Here is an 18548-nt window from a genome sequence, read left to right on the forward strand (position 1 = left end):
TGATAGATAGTTAACAAGTAGTGGATGGTGTTTGGATAGATGATCCTGCACTCGTACCAATTCAATTGTTTCGTAGGAAAAGAAAGAGTCATGTCCTTTAAACAGCCCACTTTAATGCACAGTGTTACATATAAACAATATCATAATTCATAGTTTCAGTTATAAGAAGATGCATTTTGAATTCAAGGTTCAATATTGAAGTTCAGTCTGATAACTGACATACAAGCTTCAAAGAAAGTTAGAGTTGTTTAACGTTTTCATTGTTCATAACTATAAAAAAAAACAAAAAAAAAACAATCAAATATAAAGGCTTGATAAGGAACAGAAAAACAAAACAGCAACGGTACACTTTTGAGCGGAATATGCAGTATATGAGACGGGAATAATCCAATAGTTACTGGTTTAAATCGCAACATTACACTTGTTTGACATTATTATAGTTTGGTTCATATGAAACTGTCTATCCTGTTATAAAACAAATGAATAAACTCTCGTAACAAAACGACAAACTCATCCATTTTTAATTACTTTCCACCACCGCTTCACAGCGGGCGGGGCCTATCCCAGCTACTCGGGATGAGAGGCATAGGACACCCTGAACATATCGCATAGTCTGTTACAGGAAACACAACCGTGAACAACACACCTCAGAGTGCAGTATGTTTTTGGACTGCGAGAGGAAATCAGAGTACGAACCAAGAAGTTTTTTCATGGCTTAAACTACTTTTTTTTGTTCTCATGTGTAACAAACCAGGAAATTAAAATAAAATCAGTAAAAGATGTTAGTAAAGTGAATTAGAGAAAACATTCCTGTCTGTAATACTGAGGCTGGAAGACAAAAAGATTTATAAATTGATATGATTGAAGAGAATCTAATATAATTCATTCCAGACAAAGCTCAGCGTTACTATTCGAGCGATCGGCTTCTGCTGCTGCAGGCCTCTTGCGTCTCTTGAGCAGCGGGTTGTTGGACGTGTCCAGGTCCTTAATCTTCACCTGGTCATAGTCCACCCTCATGGTGGCCAGTGCGCTGGTCATCTCCTCCTGGAAGTAACAGGTGTCGTTTGAGGCGCCACCTAGTGGACGAAACACGGAAAGGCGAGGCTCACCTTCACGTCGTCCCACAGCTCCTTCTCTTCCGTCAGAACCCTGGAGGTGTGGAGTGGAGTCTGAGGAACCACCATGGACTGCTGTGGAGGAGAGAGAGCACAACCAGGAGGTCATGAAGGACCAAGAGCTGGAAGTGAACCAGCAACCACATTGCTGCCAATACTATTTTCATCGTCAGTACTGTAAAGTGTATTTTCAGCCCCTCTTAGGTCAATAAGTGATATTACTTTATTTTCTATAGCTTCCGCACACACCTTAACTTTTCCATCAGGCCTTGACTCTGAGGGCCTTATACCCCTGAAGACCCCTGTTGAGCCTTTACCTCTGATCTCTAATATTACCTTATTCCTATATTACATTATATATTATATTATTATTAGTGGTTTTAGGGTTATTTTATATTTCAATAAAGTGTATGTAAAATAAATTGATTTAAAAAATAAAAATAAACATGAAAGTAATTACTCTGTTTATTTTCTTAACATCCGCCCACTAGAGGGCAGAAGTCATTACGTCCTTGATGACTGGGGACGAGAGGATACAGTCGACTCCAGCACCTTTTTAAAGCTGATGTAAACTTAAATTAAAATCTTTAATAACTAAAAAATAAATGTCATTTTATGTAACACACATTAAAACATTTGTCAATCAACCGAATACATACATATCAGAAAAAAAAACACATTTCGAACCTCCTTCGAAGCTCGGAGATCTTTCAAAAGACAAGCAAGTCATTGGAAAATACGGATATACAACCAAAGATGTATGAAGAGAAGACATGTGTGACTTACACTGATCCACGGATGGTTCATGAACTGTACGATCGTCATTCTCTCAGTGGGTTCAGTCTTCAGTAAACGAACGATCAGCTGTTTAGCTGAAGCAGAGATGAGACGAAAACTGCTTAAAAATATCCACGACTATGAAGTAATAAAAACCATTGAGCCTCTTTCAATTATAGCAAAAAGTCAGAAGTAAAATAAAAATACCCAAGGAAACCTATTCAAGTATCAAATCATAACAGTTGTCTAAAGACACCTTACCGTTTTAACTAGATATTACGAAAGAGAAAAAAGGGTCTCGGCAGAAACCTCAAGCAGAACCAGACTTGGCGTAGACCACCTTCGGCTCATTTAGAGTTTGTTTGTGAATAGAACATTGAAGTAATATCGATTCATGAACATTCATTTATTTTTTCAGGCATCAATATTTAACAGCACTGTATCAATTACATTTTGTAAATTTTATTCATTTAAGTTTTTGGTGGCGGGCTTTTAAAAAACAATACACTATATATTATTATTAGTTATTTTATATTTCAACAAAGTGTATGTTCATTTTTGAAATAAACATGAAAGTAATGACTCTGTTTATTTGTTAACATCTACCCACTAGATGGCAGAAGTCATTACGTCCTTGATGACTGAGGACGAGAGGATGCAGTCGACTCCAGCAGCTTTTAAAGCTGATGTTTGGACATATTATGGTTTAAAAACAAATTAAAGCAGTTACGACTTCGTCAAGAATCATGAGGTCTGTAAATTCTGCAACACCAGAGTCAAGTACTCGACAATACTACAAATATATCCTTGTTACTACAGTATCACTGTATATGATAATACTACAATAATACTACAAATATATCCTTGTGACTACAGTATCGCAATACATTGTATCGTTAGCGATATGCGACGTATCACCAGATTCTTACTTTCAGATCTATTCATGGTCAGGCTCCTCCTTACATCACTGATCTGATCCAGCCTTACACCCCAGCTCGGTCTCTGAGGTCTGTGGATCAGAATCTACTTATGGTTCCACGCACACGGCTCAGGACCAGAGGAGAGAAATCTTTTCAGGCTGTTGCTCCTAAGCTTTGGAACAATCTTCCTCTCTCTTTGCGCTTGATGGATCTACTGACTCCTTTAAGAAACATCTTAAGACGTTTCTATTTGTTCAGGCTTTTCCTTGAATTTCTCGAACTCCTGTGTTGTTCTCGGTGTTGTCTTGATCTTTGAAGTATGTACTGTTTTGAGTATTGTTTTGATTGTTAAAGCGCTTTGTGACCCTGGTCTCGAAAAGCGCTATATAAATAAATATTACTTACTTACTTACTTACTATTCTTGACAATAATACACAACTAGTTTCTCTTCACCTTCCTCCGACACGTCCTCCCACTCCCGGTCAGGGAACTCGTACTGACCCATCCTGATCCTCTGCTTCATGCCCGGAGAGATGGCCTGCCCGGTCTTGGAGTAGAACGGAGGAAACCCGCACAACCTGAAGCAGAGAGCGGCAGCTAGCATCATGCTAACCCCATCCGTGGACGGACAAGTACTCACAGGATGTACATGATCACACCGAGAGACCACATGTCACATGACTTGTCATATTTCTCCGGGCCCAGAACCTCAGGCGCTACACGGACAACGACACGACAGGTGAGGACTCTCTGAATGAACTTTGACCTCGGGGGACTCACCGGCGTAATACGGGGTGAAACAGGGCGTCTGGAGCGAGTTGTGCTGAGTCGTCTCTTTGGCGAACCCGAAGTCGGTCAGCTTGAGGGTCGCGTTCGTCTCCCCGGTCGTGTAGAGCAGGTTCTCCGGCTGACGGGGGAACAAATGAGACGAGGGGGGACGTTCTGGAACCGGGGGTTCTAGCTCGCCCTCACCTTGATGTCCCGGTGAGCGATGTCCACCTGGTGCAGGAACTCTATGGCGGCGCCGATGTCGCGCATGATCTCGGACGCCTCTGACCGAAGAGTTCGAGCGTTTGAGATACATTTTTGAGTCACATTCGGAGCCGACCCTGACCCACCTCGCTCGGTGAAGGCCTGGTTCCCGCGGGCCTGGATGCGAGAGAACAGCTCCCCGCCCTCCATGCTTGGACAACACAAGACATCCGAGACAGTTTTTTCCACAGACAAGACGGTTTTCGAAGCTCAGAAGACGCTGAGAAGTCAAACCTAGCACTAATGGAACCACATGGATTTTTGAAGTGATGGATGAAGTAATACTCGTGGCTAATAATTGCTAGGAATCAATATATCAAGTCAGCAAAGTGTCTCAATTACGGTCTCAATAAATAAAACTGTTATATTCAAATGTGTGACATCATTTCCTTAATTTGATTTCTCAAATTAACTACAAAATAAGAGACTACATCTTAATTAAATCTGAATAAAAAACATCTTATTATTGCAGAATTTAATCAAAGAAACAAAAATCGAAACAAAAACGAAAAAATAAAACGTTCTTATCATTACAATACAAGATTAAAACCCATATTAAAAATTCTAAAAAATACAAACAAGCATTTATATAATAGGTTTCCTTTTCTCACTGCATTTTGTTTTCATAATGATATTGTCTGTTTAAAAATTGTTCCACTGACGTGTTCCTTCCAATAAAAACCAAAACTAATCAAATAATGTTGAAGTGGTGACCGGGCTGTTAAAAACTGAAGTATAAACAAAAGGTATTAAAAGTTTATTAAGTCAACATAATAGAAACTTATACCTATAATAATGTATAGAGACATGACGGTCAAAAACTGTTCCAGTTCTCATCACACCTGTCAACAATTGTATCCTGATTAACTGACATATACCCGAGCGCCACCTACTGGCTTCTTAAACAATGACAGTCAAATTATTGTTTTTGAAACAAGGACTCAATAGTTAAAATATAAAATTAATCATAATAGTTCAGACTCATACTATACTCGAAAAGTGCATGATTTATACTGTTTTATCAACTCATTTTGCTGTCAATCATTGTATCTTGGCTCGACACATAATGCCTGTCTGTGACATTTTGATGCGTCCGAAATAAAAGTATAACGTTCAGCAAAGACTGGTAAACGACACACTCACCACTCCATGACGATCAGCAGCCACTTCTTCCCTTGGTGCGTGTTCTCGTAAAGGCTGAGGATCCGGACCACATGTGGACCCCCGGAGACCTTCCAGTGCAGCTCCACTTCACGCCTGGCCTTAGCGGTGTCGTACAAAATCTGCACCAGATCAAAAATTAAATCCATAATTTAAATCGTCAAACCTTTACCTGCTTGTTTGAAAAGGAAAAATAATGACGACACACTCAATTAAATCTCACATCATTGTTTTAATTCTTTACATTTTAAATTTGAACTCTGGAAATTGAGCCACATGAAGCTTCGTGAAGCCTGACCAGATGTCGCTCTTAATTCTTTGATAGCTGTTAAAAACTATTGAATTAAACCTCATGTAATTCTGACAATGTTTCATTTTGAACTCTGAATATGAAGCTTCATGAAGCCTCAAACACCACTAGAGGGGCCTGGTATAATTTTCAATGGATGTTAAAACTATTAAATTAAACCTCACATCACTTTTTACATTGTAAACATTTTAATATTAAACTCAGAATATGAAGCTTCATGAAGCTTCGTGAAGTCTCAAAGTACAAAATATGGCACATTATAATTTCCGATGGATGTGAAAACCATTGAATTAAAACTCACATTATTTTTACATCGTTTACATTTTAATTTTGAACTACGAATATGAAGCTTCATGAAGCCTCAAACACCACTAGAGGGGCCTAGTATAACTTTCAATGGATGTAAAAAGTATTTGATTAAACCTGACATCACTTTTTACATCGTAAACATTCTTACTTTTTAACTATGAATATGAAGCTTCATGAAGCTTCGTGAAGTCTCGAAGCACAAAATTTGGCACATTATAATTTTCGATGGATGTTAAAACTATTGAATTAAAACCCACTTTATTTTTCCTGTTTACATTTTAAGTTTGAACTCTGGAAATGAAGCTTCATGAAGCTTCGTGAAGTCTCAAAACACAATAGATGGCGCCTCATATTATTCAAAAGATGGTCAAACTTTTGTGTCATGTATAAGGCAAAAAAACTCTGGAAAATAAGTTTCATGAAGCTTCATAAACCCACCACTAATTTGTAAGTATATATCACCTGCTACAGTGTTTGGAAACGTGTTGAAAACACAATATTGTGTCATTTAAAAAATATTTTGAACGTAGGAAAAGTAAGTGAATTAATTTGGGGCGTACAGTATGTATGCACTCGGAAGAGTACTGGCTTAAATTGGCTAAAAAAAGAATATTGAGACTGAAAAAAACAACATAAAACATAAAAGTAAGTAAAGAAAAACAAGGCGACAATAACCCAAAAAAGATCAAATAAATACATTATAATAGTCGTATGACTGTGAAGTCTATGAGATGCAGTCCATGGATCATCTTTAACCCTCAAGTTGCACTTTTGTACTTGCTAGCTGTCTGACCTTTGACCCGACAAGAGCCTCCTCACACAGACCTTCAGGGCACACTTTTCCCCGGTCTTCTTGCAGAAACACTCCAGAACCTGCCCGGTGATGCCGAGGCCCAGAACCTGCGTGGTGATCTGGTAGTCGTCCGTGACGGCGTTCCTCTTGAAGTCCACTTTACTGTAAACAGGAAGTTGCTGCTGAGCGAGGCTGCAGAGCTTCACTTCTTCTTCTCCTCCGTTGTCATTCATCTTAGCGTCGCTCTGGCCAGCATCCTGGTCTGACCCCAGAGTCCAGATCCGGCCCACAATGAAGCCCGTCGAGCGTCATGCGGCTCTGACTACGAGGGGGGAAGTTCTTCTGGAATCCCGTCTGGTCTTTATTTGATCAGTCCTGCTGGAGCAACATCTCCAGGCTGACGTCACAGTGCAGCAGATCAGACTCACCCTCGGCTCTTAAAGGGACAGGCACGCGTAAATAACCACACAATAGAGTGTTAATAAAGTCTTCTTTGATTTCTTAGAATTTAGTCAAAAAAAACAAAAAAAAAACTTTATTCGACAAATGCACTATAGTCATCATATACCAGACCCCGGCCTGGGGGCCAAACATGGCCCTCTGTCTTCATGTTTGCGGCCTGAAAAATACAACAAGATAAAGATATTTTTTCAAAGATCTTTTTTTCATTTTGTTTGTCTTTTTTTGTATAGGTATTTGTTTTATATTTCTCGCAGTGTTTTTATTATTTTATTGCAAAATAACACTTTTCTTTGAATTTAAAGTATTTGATTTTTTGAATTTAAATTGTAAAACATTAAATTAAGTCTTTAAAACAATTAAATTAAGAGAAAAGATTTGTTTAAGAATGTTCTTTTATTCATCGTTTTATAATCATATAAAATTTAAACACAATTTAATGTTGTCCGCGAAGGACTTGAATCTTTGCATATGGAGGTGATGGAAGGGGTTGTTGGTTCAATTCCAGCTCGGAGTAGAGTTTGTCCTCCTTACGCTGGCATGGATTTACTCAGGGTACTCCAGGTTTTCTCCCCGACGGTCCAGAAACATTGACAAGTCGATCGAGTGCACAAACTGCATTTTGGAACCTTGTAACAGGAGTCGACTCGACCCGGGTGTCCCCCCTGCCTCTCGCCCTTGGTAGCTTGGATAGCTCCAATAAAGGAAAAAAAGAAAGGTAGAGTGGAGGTTCTACTTCATTGATGCTCGGTCCTCACAGCCCAGAGGACTAAACCATTAGCGAAGCCATGCATTCATTCGTAGAACCGAGGTTACATTAAGTAACCCGGGGTTTACGCTTTTATAGGGGGTTTCATTTTTGTTGATTATTTTTTAATGTGATTTAGATTGAATTTAATGTATTTAATTAAACATTTAAATGTATTCAAACGTTAGTTTTATATGAACCACTTTAATAAACATTATTGGTTTCATCATGGGTTCAGAGCCCGGTCTATGAGGAGCTGGTCCTGGACGTGGAACGGCAGCGTGACCTGCAGCTGCTGGTTCTCCTCCATGGTCCGGCGAATGGTCTCGTCAGCGTTTGAGTTTCCGGACCAGCAGCGACGAGCCACCTGAGACCAGAAGAGTCGGATTCAGGACTTCGTTCAAATGTCTTCGTTCTCTCTCTCACCCCGTTGGACACGTCCCAGTTCAGCATGAGCGCCGCACGCTTGGCTGCTTCCTCAGAACCGTCCAGCAACAGACCGAAGCCTCCGTTCATCACCTCACCCCTGGGGGGAGACGAGAGGAGCCGGTCATGTGATATCATGGACAGGTGAGGAGGGTCACAGGTGTGTTTACCAGCCGACGCCTCCGCCGTTGTGCAGGGAGACCCACGTCGCGCCCCTGAACGCATCGCCCACAAAGTTCTGGACCGCCATGTCTGTCCCGGAACCAGAAGACACGGCAGTTTAGGGTTAAAACAACAACTTTATGTTTTACAACTAATATATAAATACATGTTGAATACAGTTAAGAGACTTGTTTTTATTTTATAATATGTATTTCATTGTTTTATCCTATTGTTATTGTTATTATGAATTAATTATTGTTATTATTATATATTGTTTATATTTAATGTATGTCTATAATATGTTTCTATGGTCGATATTTTTGGTAAACTGCTTTGACAATCCATCCATCCATCCATCCATCCATCCATCCATCCATCCATCCATCCATCCATCCATCCATCCATCCATCCATCCATCCATCCATCCATCCATCCATCCATCCATCCATCCATTTAGGTATTTAGCCATCCATCCATCCATCCATCCATTTAGGTATTTAGCCATCCATCCATCCATTTAGGTATTTAGCCATCCATCCATCCATCCATCCATCCATCCATCCATCCATCCATCCATCCATCCATCCATCCATCCATCCATCCATCCATCCATCCATCCATCCATCCATCCATCCATCCATCCATCCATTTAGGTATTTAGCCATCCATCCATCCATCCATCCATCCATCCATCCATCCATTTAGGTATTTAGCCATCCATCCATCCATCCATCCATTTAGGTATTTAGCCATCCATCCATCCATCCATCCATCCATCCATCCATCCATCCATCCATCCATCCATCCATCCATCCATCCATCCATCCATCCATCCATCCATCCATCATCCATCCATCCATCCATCCATCCATCCATTTAGGTATTTAGCCATCCATCCATCCATCCATCCATCATCCATCCATCCATCCATCCATCCATCCATCCATCCATCCATCCATCCATCCATCCATCCATTATAAACTCTGTGTTCCACTCTTTTCACTCCCCAAAATAAAAAAATGGAACACAGTTATTTTAACTACGGTCCATGAAGGCATCTTCTCAACTGTACCTGCACAGAAAGCCGAGCCGTCGTAGATGTTGGATGTTTCTCTGAAGGGGCTGTCGGTGCCGCTGACATCATGGTGGTCTCTGCTGATCACCACCGGAGCCTGAACACAAATAGAACCTTTCCCCCTCATTCTCACTGAAAACCAGACGCAAAACCGGTCGACTCACTGAAACTCGTCCGTCTGCGATGGCCTTGTTGATGGCCAGAGCTATGGTGACCCTTCCTTTCTGGTCCGAGTAGAGAATCCTGGCCTGAGACCCAACAACCTGGAACAAACATCCACGTGAGCTTCAACTATTAAACACTTCCACACGACATTATATCATGAATAAATATCATGAATCATATAATATTGAATTAAAAACCAACCATCTTGTGTTTCCCGGCCTCCCTGATCCAGCGAATGTTGTCGTCGTACTGCTGTCGGATCTTGTCGCTCGCCCGGGACCCGACCTCGTCCAGCACCGACGCCGCGATGTCGTCGGTCACCTCCAGGTCGGCGGGGTCACCGGACGTGCACACCCACCGGAACGGCCCGAAACCCAGAGAGAAGATATCACTGCGGAGAAGACAGGAAACTGTAGCGGAAAAATGGGGAAAAAACTACAAAAGATCACATCGTTCAATAAAACTTTATTTAAAAATGTTGAAATAACGATTGACGATTTTAAAGGCACTTTATTTATATAACATTTTCAAACACTCAAAATAAACTATAAAATGAAGTTACAACATATCAATACAAAATGAATGTATAAAATAAGTTGGATCTAATGGTGGCCGCACCCATCTGATGGATAAAACTTTATTGATACCCTAGATGACGAGGATCTCACCCCATGATGTGCTGCACGTAGGAAGGGTAGCGGAACTCTGTAGCTCCTCCGCCATCTTTGTTGACTTCTGCACCTGCTCAGAGGTACACAATGACCTCAGTGTGTACTTATCTATATGTGTGTGTGTGTGTGTGTGTGTGTGTGTGTGTAACCCACCAGCTCGCTGAGCTTCCAGCAAGAAGGCGTTCCCATAATCCCAGAAAAACATCCCGATGTCCGCCAGCTGGTTTATGGCCTGTATGTGTCTCTTGAGGCTGTGAGTGTCAACAAAGATCAACCGTTCGTTCGTTCGTTCATCTCTTTCGTTTCATTCGCTCGTCGTCACCTGTCCTGGACCGCGGTGCGGAATCGCCCGGGGTCAGAGGTCATGAGCTGGTTGGCCTGTCGGAAGCTGAGCTGAACGGGATAGTAGCCGCCGTTGAAGGGGTTGTGAAGAGAGGTCTGGTCGGAACCCAGGTCCACCAGCAGCTCCCCGGTCCGGACGTACTCCAGGACCAGACGCTCCCTGGTGGGAGATCGTCGAGTCTCAACACTGGAGATGAAACTATTCCTGAGTGTTGAGTGTTGGTTCACTCACCACAGGTCGACGATGTTGCCATGGAAACCCAGACTTAGAGGAGTCTTTGACCTCCGGCTCTCTCTGAGAGACAAGAGATATAGAATAAATTGAAGTTCAGATCAGTGATGGCAGGTTAAATAAATAACTTTACACTAAAACACAGATAAATGACGTCAACTATAAATCAACAATAAACAACAATTAGAGTATAGAGTAAATATTTTGTTCCGTGAAGTTAAGAAAATATGAATAATGATAACAACTTTATTCCCTCTGAACCTTTCTTTAAAATATGTTTTGAAAATTGTTCGATATCAGTTGGAAATTGTTTGTTTATAGTTAAAAATTGTTTGTTTATGGTTGAAAATTGTTTGATTATAGTTAAAAATTGTTTGTTTATGGTTGAAAATTGTCTGATTATAGTTGAAAATTGTTGGATTATAGTTGAAAATTGTTTGTTTATAGTTAAAAATTGTTTGTTTATAGTTGAAAATTGTTTGATTATAGTTGAAAATTGTTTGTTTATAGTTGAAAATTGTTTGATTATAGTTAAAAATTGTTTGATTATAGTTGAAAATTGTTGGATTATAGTTGAAAATTGTTTGTTTATAGTTAAAAATTGTTTGTTTATAGTTGAAAATTGTTTGATTACAGTTGAAAATTGTTTGATTATAGTTGAAAATTGTTGGATTATAGTGAAAAAATTGTTTGATTATAATTGAAAATTGTTGGATTATAGTGAAAAAAATTGTTTGTTTATAGTTGAAAATTGTTTGATTATAGTTAAAAATTGTTTGATTATAGTTGAAAATTGTTGGATTATAGTGAAAAAAATTGTTTGTTTATAGTTAAAAATTGTTTGATTATAGTTGAAAATAGTTTGATTATAATTTTAAATTGTTTGATTATAGTTGAAAAATGTTTGATTATAGTTGAAAATGGTTTGATTATAATTTTAAATTGTTTGATTATAGTTGAAAATTGTTTGATTACAGTTGAAAATTGTTTGATTATAGTTGAAAATTGTTGGATTATAGTGAAAAAATTGTTTGATTATAATTGAAAATTGTTGGATTATAGTGAAAAAAATTGTTTGTTTATAGTTAAAAATTGTTTGATTATAGTTGAAAATAGTTTGATTATAATTTTAAATTGTTTGATTATGGTTGAAAAATGTTTGATTATAATTGAAAATGGTTTGATTATAATTTTAAATTGTTTGATTATAGTTGAAAATTGTTTGATTATAGTTGAAAATTGTTTGATTATAGTTGAAAATTGTTGGATTATAGTGAAAAAATTGTTTGATTATAATTGAAAATTGTTGGATTATAGTGAAAAAAATTGTTTGTTTATAGTTGAAAATTGTTTGATTATAGTTAAAAATTGTTTGATTATAGTTGAAAATTGTTGGATTATAGTGAAAAAAATTGTTTGTTTATAGTTGAAAAATGTTTGATTATAGTTAAAAATGGTTTGATTACAGTTGAAAATTGTTTGATTGTGGTTAAAAATCCTTCAATTAGACATGAGTGATGTATAAAAAATGTGTTTAACTTAAAAATGTAATATTTTTAATTAATAATAATAATAGCTGCTAATGATAATTGATGCTTCACCTGATGCGTTGGACGCACTGGTCCAGACTGTCCGTCACCTCCATCAACCAGCCCTGCTCGTGTCTCTTCCTGAGCGGAGCCTCGTCCACCTGCTCACATCAGAACCATCAGTGGACTCTCGGCTTCCACTGCAGTAGAGCAGGTGACCTCCTGACCTCTGCGATCACGCCGATACAGCCGGCGATGACAGCCGCTTTAGCCTGTGCCCCGCTCATACCGCCCAGGCCAGAGGTCACGAACACACGACCCCTGAGGTCGCTGGTGCCCAAGTACCTCCGGCCAGCGTTCAAGACGGTCAGCTGAGACATGGAGGACGTTGATTTATGGAAGCATCTCAGTGACAACAAAAATACATTTATATTCTATGCTTCAAAAAACAGCAGCATTTGAAAAATAAATGAAAAATAAAAATGTTAAATTTAACCATTTCATAAGGTGGCCCAGAAATGCAAAACAAAGTTGCAAACTCTAAAACAAATTTACAATTTTCTGAAACACATTTACGAACTCTGAAACAAATTTACAATTTTCTGAAACACATTTACAAACTCCAAGACAAATAAAAAATGTCCTGAAACACATTTACAAACTCTAGGATACATTAACAATTTCCTGAAACACATTTACAAACTCTAAAACAAATAATAAATGTCCTGAAACACATTTACAAACCCCAAGTAAAATTTACAATTTCATGAAAGACATTTACAAACTCTGAGACAAATGTAAAGTTGCCTGAAACGCATTTACAAACACTGAGACAAATTAAAAATTTGCCTGAAACACATTTGCAAAATTTGAAAGATTTACAATTTCCTGTAACAAATTCGAAGTTTGGAAATTCCTTCAGGAAATTTTGATTTTTTCCCCCCGGTAAACTGTAAATTTGTCTCAAAATTTGTAAATGTGTTTCAGGAAATTGTAAATATTTCTCAAAATTTGTAAATGTGTTTCAGGAAATTGTAAATATTTCTCAAAATTTGTAAATGTGTTTCAGGAAATTGCAAATATTTCTCAAATTTTGCAAATGTGTTTCAGGAAATTGTAAATATTTCTCAAATTTTGTAAATGTGTTTCAGGAAATTGCAAATATTTCTAAAATTTTACAAATGTGTTTCAGTAAATTGTAAATATTTCTCAAATTTTACAAATGTGTTTCAGGAAATTGTAAATATTTCTCAAATTTTGTAAATGTGTTTCAGGAAATTGCAAATATTTCTCAAATTTTGCAAATGTTTTCAGGAAATTTAAAATTTGTCTCAGTGTTTGTAAACTCATCAAGAATTTCTCAAATTTCTTTCCTAATGTTTTGTAATTTGGTTTCAGATTTTGTTAATAATTTTTTCCTAATGTTTTGTAATTTTGTTTGAAAATGCATTTAATAGTTTGTAAACTATTCTCAGAAAAGTGACACAAAATGAGCATTCTCTAAAACAAATGTAAAAAAATTGTTTTCTTGAGAGTCTGTAAATGTGTTAAACAAAATCATAATTTAGTTTTAGCGTTTGTTCATCTGTGTGTAACTTCTGGGCCACCGTAGATCACCATCAAACCTCCATTAGTACTGCGATGACGGGTCGTACCATTGTACCGTGAACGATGCCCTGAGGGCCGATGTAGCAGTAGCTTCCCGCCGTCATCTGACCGTACCTGTGGTCACGACACGTCAACATCACGACACCGAACATGTGGATGAAACTATGAAACCTACATGGACGTCCCCAGAGCGAACATCTTCTCGTACTGTTCCCTGGACGAGTAGTTTGGAATCACCTGTGTGGACAAAAAACGTCGGTGAAGATCATCGATGAGCCGGTGACGCCGGGAGCTACCATTCCGTTGGTGATGATGGCGCGGGGGGACGAGGGCAGGCTGGGGAACAGGCCCAAGGGGTGACCGCTGTACATGACCAGGGTCTGCTCCTCCGTCATCTGGCTCAGGTAACGCATCACCAGGCGGAACTGAAGTCACACAATCACGAGGTTGTCGCGACAGTTTCAACCACTTGCTGTGAGTCCGACTCACCTGAGCCCAGTTACTGAACACCTGACCGTTCCCGCCGTACGTCACCAGCTCCTGCGGGAACTGACACCACAACCCTCGACTTTAGAATCCGACTTTCTTAATCTAAGTACGTTTACAACTTTATCGACACCGCTCGGTCACAGAGAACAATTTATTTTATCATTAGCTCCGCCCATTGAGTCAGCTGTCAATCAAAACAGCTGATTTAAAAAAAAGCCCCGTTAGCTCGTAGCATAGCTTCTGCAGACTCACCTGAGCAACGTCGGGATCCAGATTGTTCATGATCATCAGCATGATGGAGGCCGCCTGACGCGAGCGACTCGGATACTCATGGATGGGATACGCTCTGGAGTAGTACACGTTAGATTAGATTAGATCAGATTAGATTAGATTAGATTAGATTAATCCCTCTATATTAGCTAAAGTTGAATCCATGTCTCACCTCATCCGTAGAGCGGGACAGAAGCGATACATGTAGATGTGTCCGTACTGCCTCAGCTCTTGAGCAAACTCTGGTGCCAGCGTTGCATGATGGGAAGGAGGGAAATACCGGAGCGCATTCTTGAGCGCCAACTAGAAGACGAAAGATAAGTTTAGTTTTTTTATCAAGGTTATAAAATGTTTTTATTTTTATTTTTGTATTTAAATGTTGTGGGTTTTAACTCTTGTGTTAGCTCAGGGTCAAGGTGACCCGAAGGCAAATGTGTTTGTGGCATTCCTTGTGTTGTCTCTGTGTCAAAGTGAATGACCTCCACCACTGCATATGTATTTATGGAAGCCAGGGAGGTTGTTCACCTGGACCTAGAGACAACACAAGGGATACCACAAACACATTGATTGTCATGCCTTTGTGTCAACTTGACCTAGAAACAACACAAGGGATACCACAAACACATTTCTTTTCAGGCCTTTCTGTCAACTTGACCCTGAGATAACACAAGGGATACCACAAACATATTTATTTTCTGGCTTACGAGTCACCTTGACCCTGAGATAACACAAGGGATACCACAAACACATTTATTTCCGGGCCTTTGGGTCACCTTGACCCTGAGATTTCACAAGAGATACCACAAACACATTTGTTTTTGGGCCCTCGGGTCCCCTTGACCCTGAGATAACACAAGGGATACCACAAACACGTTTGTTTTCGGGCCCTCGGGTCACCTTGACCCTGAGATAACACAAGGGATACCACAAACACGTTTGTTTTCGGGCCCTCGGGTCCCCTTGACCCTGAGATAACACAAGGGATACCACAAACACGTTTGTTTTCAGGCCTTCGGGTCCTTGACGTGAAAATAAATACATTTGAAAATGTATTTTTCATTATCGGAGTTATGATATAAAACTGTGTCTTAAAAAAATGCATTCATTTGGAAAATATTACTTTTTTTTTCATTAAATTAATTTTGGTTAATGCTTAAAAATGATTATTTTTTAAATTAAAAAAAGTTTGAACGTTTGAAATGTTAAATTCAACCATTGAATAAAAATCTTCATATATAATTTCTTATTATTAAAAAATAATATTTTACACATTTTATTAGCAGGTTTTTAAACAGTAACAACAGGAAGTAACTTCAATTCATTAATTGTATATAAATATTAGAGTATATGAACTTTATTTCAGGTTATCATGTATTTTAATTAAATAATGTATTACATATTTTCTTTAGTGTGTCTTTTATATTCATATACAGTTATAAAGAACTTAAATTAATAAAAAAAAAAACTTTATTCAATTGACCTGCAGAACATTAAAGCCACACTAATAGTCTGGAGTCTTGTTCTACATGAAGTGACCGACAGTCGGACTCACCCGCTCCTCGTCCGCCGTCAGGTTGGGGGTCCGCACCGGAGCGTGAGGCAGGTCGGGGTCTCGGCCCGGGTTGGTGGGCAGAGGGTCCAGAGGTAGACCGTGGACGAGCTCCTTCAGGGAGGACATGCTGGAGCAGAGAGAGCTGCTGACACTGAGTGAGCCTTCGACGGGTCACGGTTTGTTTGTTTTAGTGTCGGTCTCCGTGCCCCTCCTCATCCACCAATCACGGCCCAGCATTGGAAAAGGAAGTTCGATGATGATCGATCGACGGGAGAGTTTAAAGTGGAACTTGCTCCGGTTGACTGACGGCGGCCGTGACCTCTGACCTCTCATGAAAGAAGGATGTTACACAAAGGTGAGTGAAAGTTTGTCAAGGTCAGAAAGTCAGCTTTGAGCTTGTTTATGAACATTTATTATGTTCTCTTGTTTGTTTATGACCTTTTGAAAATATTCTCTTGTTTGTTTATGACCTTTTGAAAATATTCTCTTGTTTGTTTACGACCTTTTGAAAATATTCTCTTGTTTGTTTACGACCTTTTGAAAATATTCTCTTGTTTGTTTATGACCTTTTGAAAATATTCTCTTGTTTGTTTATGACCTTTTGAAAATATTCTCTTGTTTGTTTATGACCTTTTGAAAATATTCTCTTGTTTGTTTACGACCTTTTGAAAATATTCTCTTGTTTGTTTACGACCTTTTGAAAATATTCTCTTGTTTGTTTATAAAGTTTTGAAAATATTCTCTAAGTTGTTTGTTTATAAACATTTAATCCATCCAACCATCCATCCATCCATCCATCGATCCATCCATCGATCCAACCATCCATCCATCCATCCATCGATCCATCCATCCATCCATCCATCCATCCATCCATCCATCCATCCATCCATCCATCCATCCATCCATCCATCCAACCATCCATCCATCCATCCATCCATCCATCCATCCATCCATCCATCCATCCATCCATCCATCCATCCATCCATCCATCCATCCATCCATCCATCCATCCATCCATCCACTCATCCATCCATCCATCCATCCATCCATCCATCCATCCATCCATCCATCCATCCATCCATCCATCCATCCATCCATCCATCCATCATCCATCCATCCATCATCCATCCATCATCCATCCATCCATCCATCCATCCATCCATCCATCCATCCATCCATCCATCCATCCATCCATCCATCCATCCATCCATCCATCCATCCATCCATCCATCCATCCATCCATCCACCCATCCATCCATCATCCATCCATCCATCCATCCATCCATCCATCCATCCATCCATCCATCCATCCATCCATCCATCCATCCATCCATCCATCCATCCATCCATCAAGCCATCAAGCCATCAATAAACCTCTATTTATCTCTAAAGTGATTTTTTTACACAACATTTTCTTTCTTCTATTCAATCTCTAAAATATTTATTACGAGTCAGATTTAAATATTGTGTTTTCTTCCTCGTATCCTGGAAGAAATGAAAGTCTCTGCAGGTAAAACCTCTTAAAGTTGCTCCATATTTGTGCAGGATTATGACTCACAGATTGATTTAAAAGAAATGTTTGTTTATTTAAGACGAATGTGTCACAGACAAACAATGACAGTCAACGGCCACTAGAGGGAAGTCGCGAACCGAAGATCGTTCAGTCTGAACGTGTGTCCACGTGTAGAAAGAATCTTATCAATCTACTTGTATTCCAGTAAGAATCTCAAGGTCACTGTCATGGTCCAGCACGAACTGAACTTATCTGAGCCTGAGAATGTAGACGGACCAGTAGAACCACAGCTTCACCAGCCGGTACTGCAACAGTTGAAAGTCCTTCATCACAGCAGCTGGTGTTTTTGAAAACTTCAACAGGATGTCAGGACAGCATCTGACAGTCGGGTGTGAAGGACCAGAACACAAAGACCTCAGTCTTCACCAGCTCTGAGCCGGATCACTGGAAGAAAGAGACTCAGTTCTGAGAATGTTCCGCTCAGACTTAAAGGTCCATTTGTCTTCAGCTGTGAATAACAAAGACACCAGAGCGACAACATTCTTCTTCCACTTCTGACATAAGAGTGACTTTTTCTTTCTCTATGTGATGATGTGAAAATAAAAATAATTAAATTTAATCTTGAGATCGTATAAAAACACTTCTTTTTTTTTAAACAAATATTTATAAATATTTTATTGGCAAATTTAGATTTATTTTCTCATTTATTCTTTATTTGTTAATGTTTTTATTTATTTATTTATTTTTATTTTTTATTTTTTTGTTGTTTTCTTAATTCTTTCAATGCTGTCTTTTGTCCTGATGGCCCCTCATCCGGTCACAGCATAGAAGAAGAAACTCAACTGCGACCTCTGACCTCCGTCACTCAGGAGAGACTCGAGAGAGTAGA

The 18548-nt window shown here is 39.1% G+C and overlaps 2 protein-coding genes across 3 annotated transcripts; both read right to left on the reverse strand.

The window, feature by feature from the left end:
* Positions 1 to 106: 106 nt before the first annotated feature.
* On the reverse strand, positions 107 to 6806 carry LOC148070182 (MAP kinase-activated protein kinase 2-like). Of its 2 annotated transcripts, XM_087801191.1 has the most exons (10): positions 6451 to 6806; positions 4989 to 5128; positions 3932 to 3996; positions 3786 to 3865; positions 3594 to 3720; positions 3454 to 3529; positions 3267 to 3391; positions 1902 to 1987; positions 1110 to 1190; positions 107 to 1044 (listed from the first exon to the last, which is right to left on the reverse strand). In XM_087801191.1, exons 1-10 carry the CDS (start codon positions 6649 to 6651, stop codon positions 883 to 885), a joined length of 1143 nt encoding a protein of 380 aa, XP_087657317.1. In that variant the 5' UTR covers positions 6652 to 6806; the 3' UTR covers positions 107 to 882. The 2 variants fall into 2 exon arrangements, with proteins under 2 accessions (XP_087657317.1, XP_087657316.1); XM_087801190.1 differs by having other exon boundaries at positions 3786 to 3996.
* Positions 6807 to 7254: 448 nt separating this feature from the next.
* uroc1 (urocanate hydratase 1) lies at positions 7255 to 16273 on the reverse strand. Its single transcript, XM_087800410.1, has 19 exons — positions 16147 to 16273; positions 14767 to 14897; positions 14577 to 14670; positions 14325 to 14384; positions 14132 to 14260; positions 14011 to 14072; positions 13883 to 13949; positions 12455 to 12598; positions 12300 to 12388; positions 10699 to 10761; positions 10447 to 10626; positions 10278 to 10375; positions 10122 to 10194; positions 9655 to 9844; positions 9453 to 9551; positions 9286 to 9385; positions 8222 to 8303; positions 8052 to 8151; positions 7255 to 7992 (listed from the first exon to the last, which is right to left on the reverse strand). The coding sequence occupies exons 1-19, from the start codon at positions 16270 to 16272 to the stop codon at positions 7852 to 7854; spliced, it is 2028 nt and encodes a 675-aa protein (XP_087656536.1). The 5' UTR covers position 16273; the 3' UTR covers positions 7255 to 7851.
* Between the last annotated feature and the right edge of the window lie 2275 nt (positions 16274 to 18548).

This window comes from Callionymus lyra, chromosome 10 (genome assembly GCF_982586985.1).
Source record: "Callionymus lyra chromosome 10, fCalLyr1.hap1.1, whole genome shotgun sequence".
In the NCBI taxonomy this organism is placed as follows: Eukaryota; Metazoa; Chordata; class Actinopteri; order Syngnathiformes; family Callionymidae; genus Callionymus; species Callionymus lyra.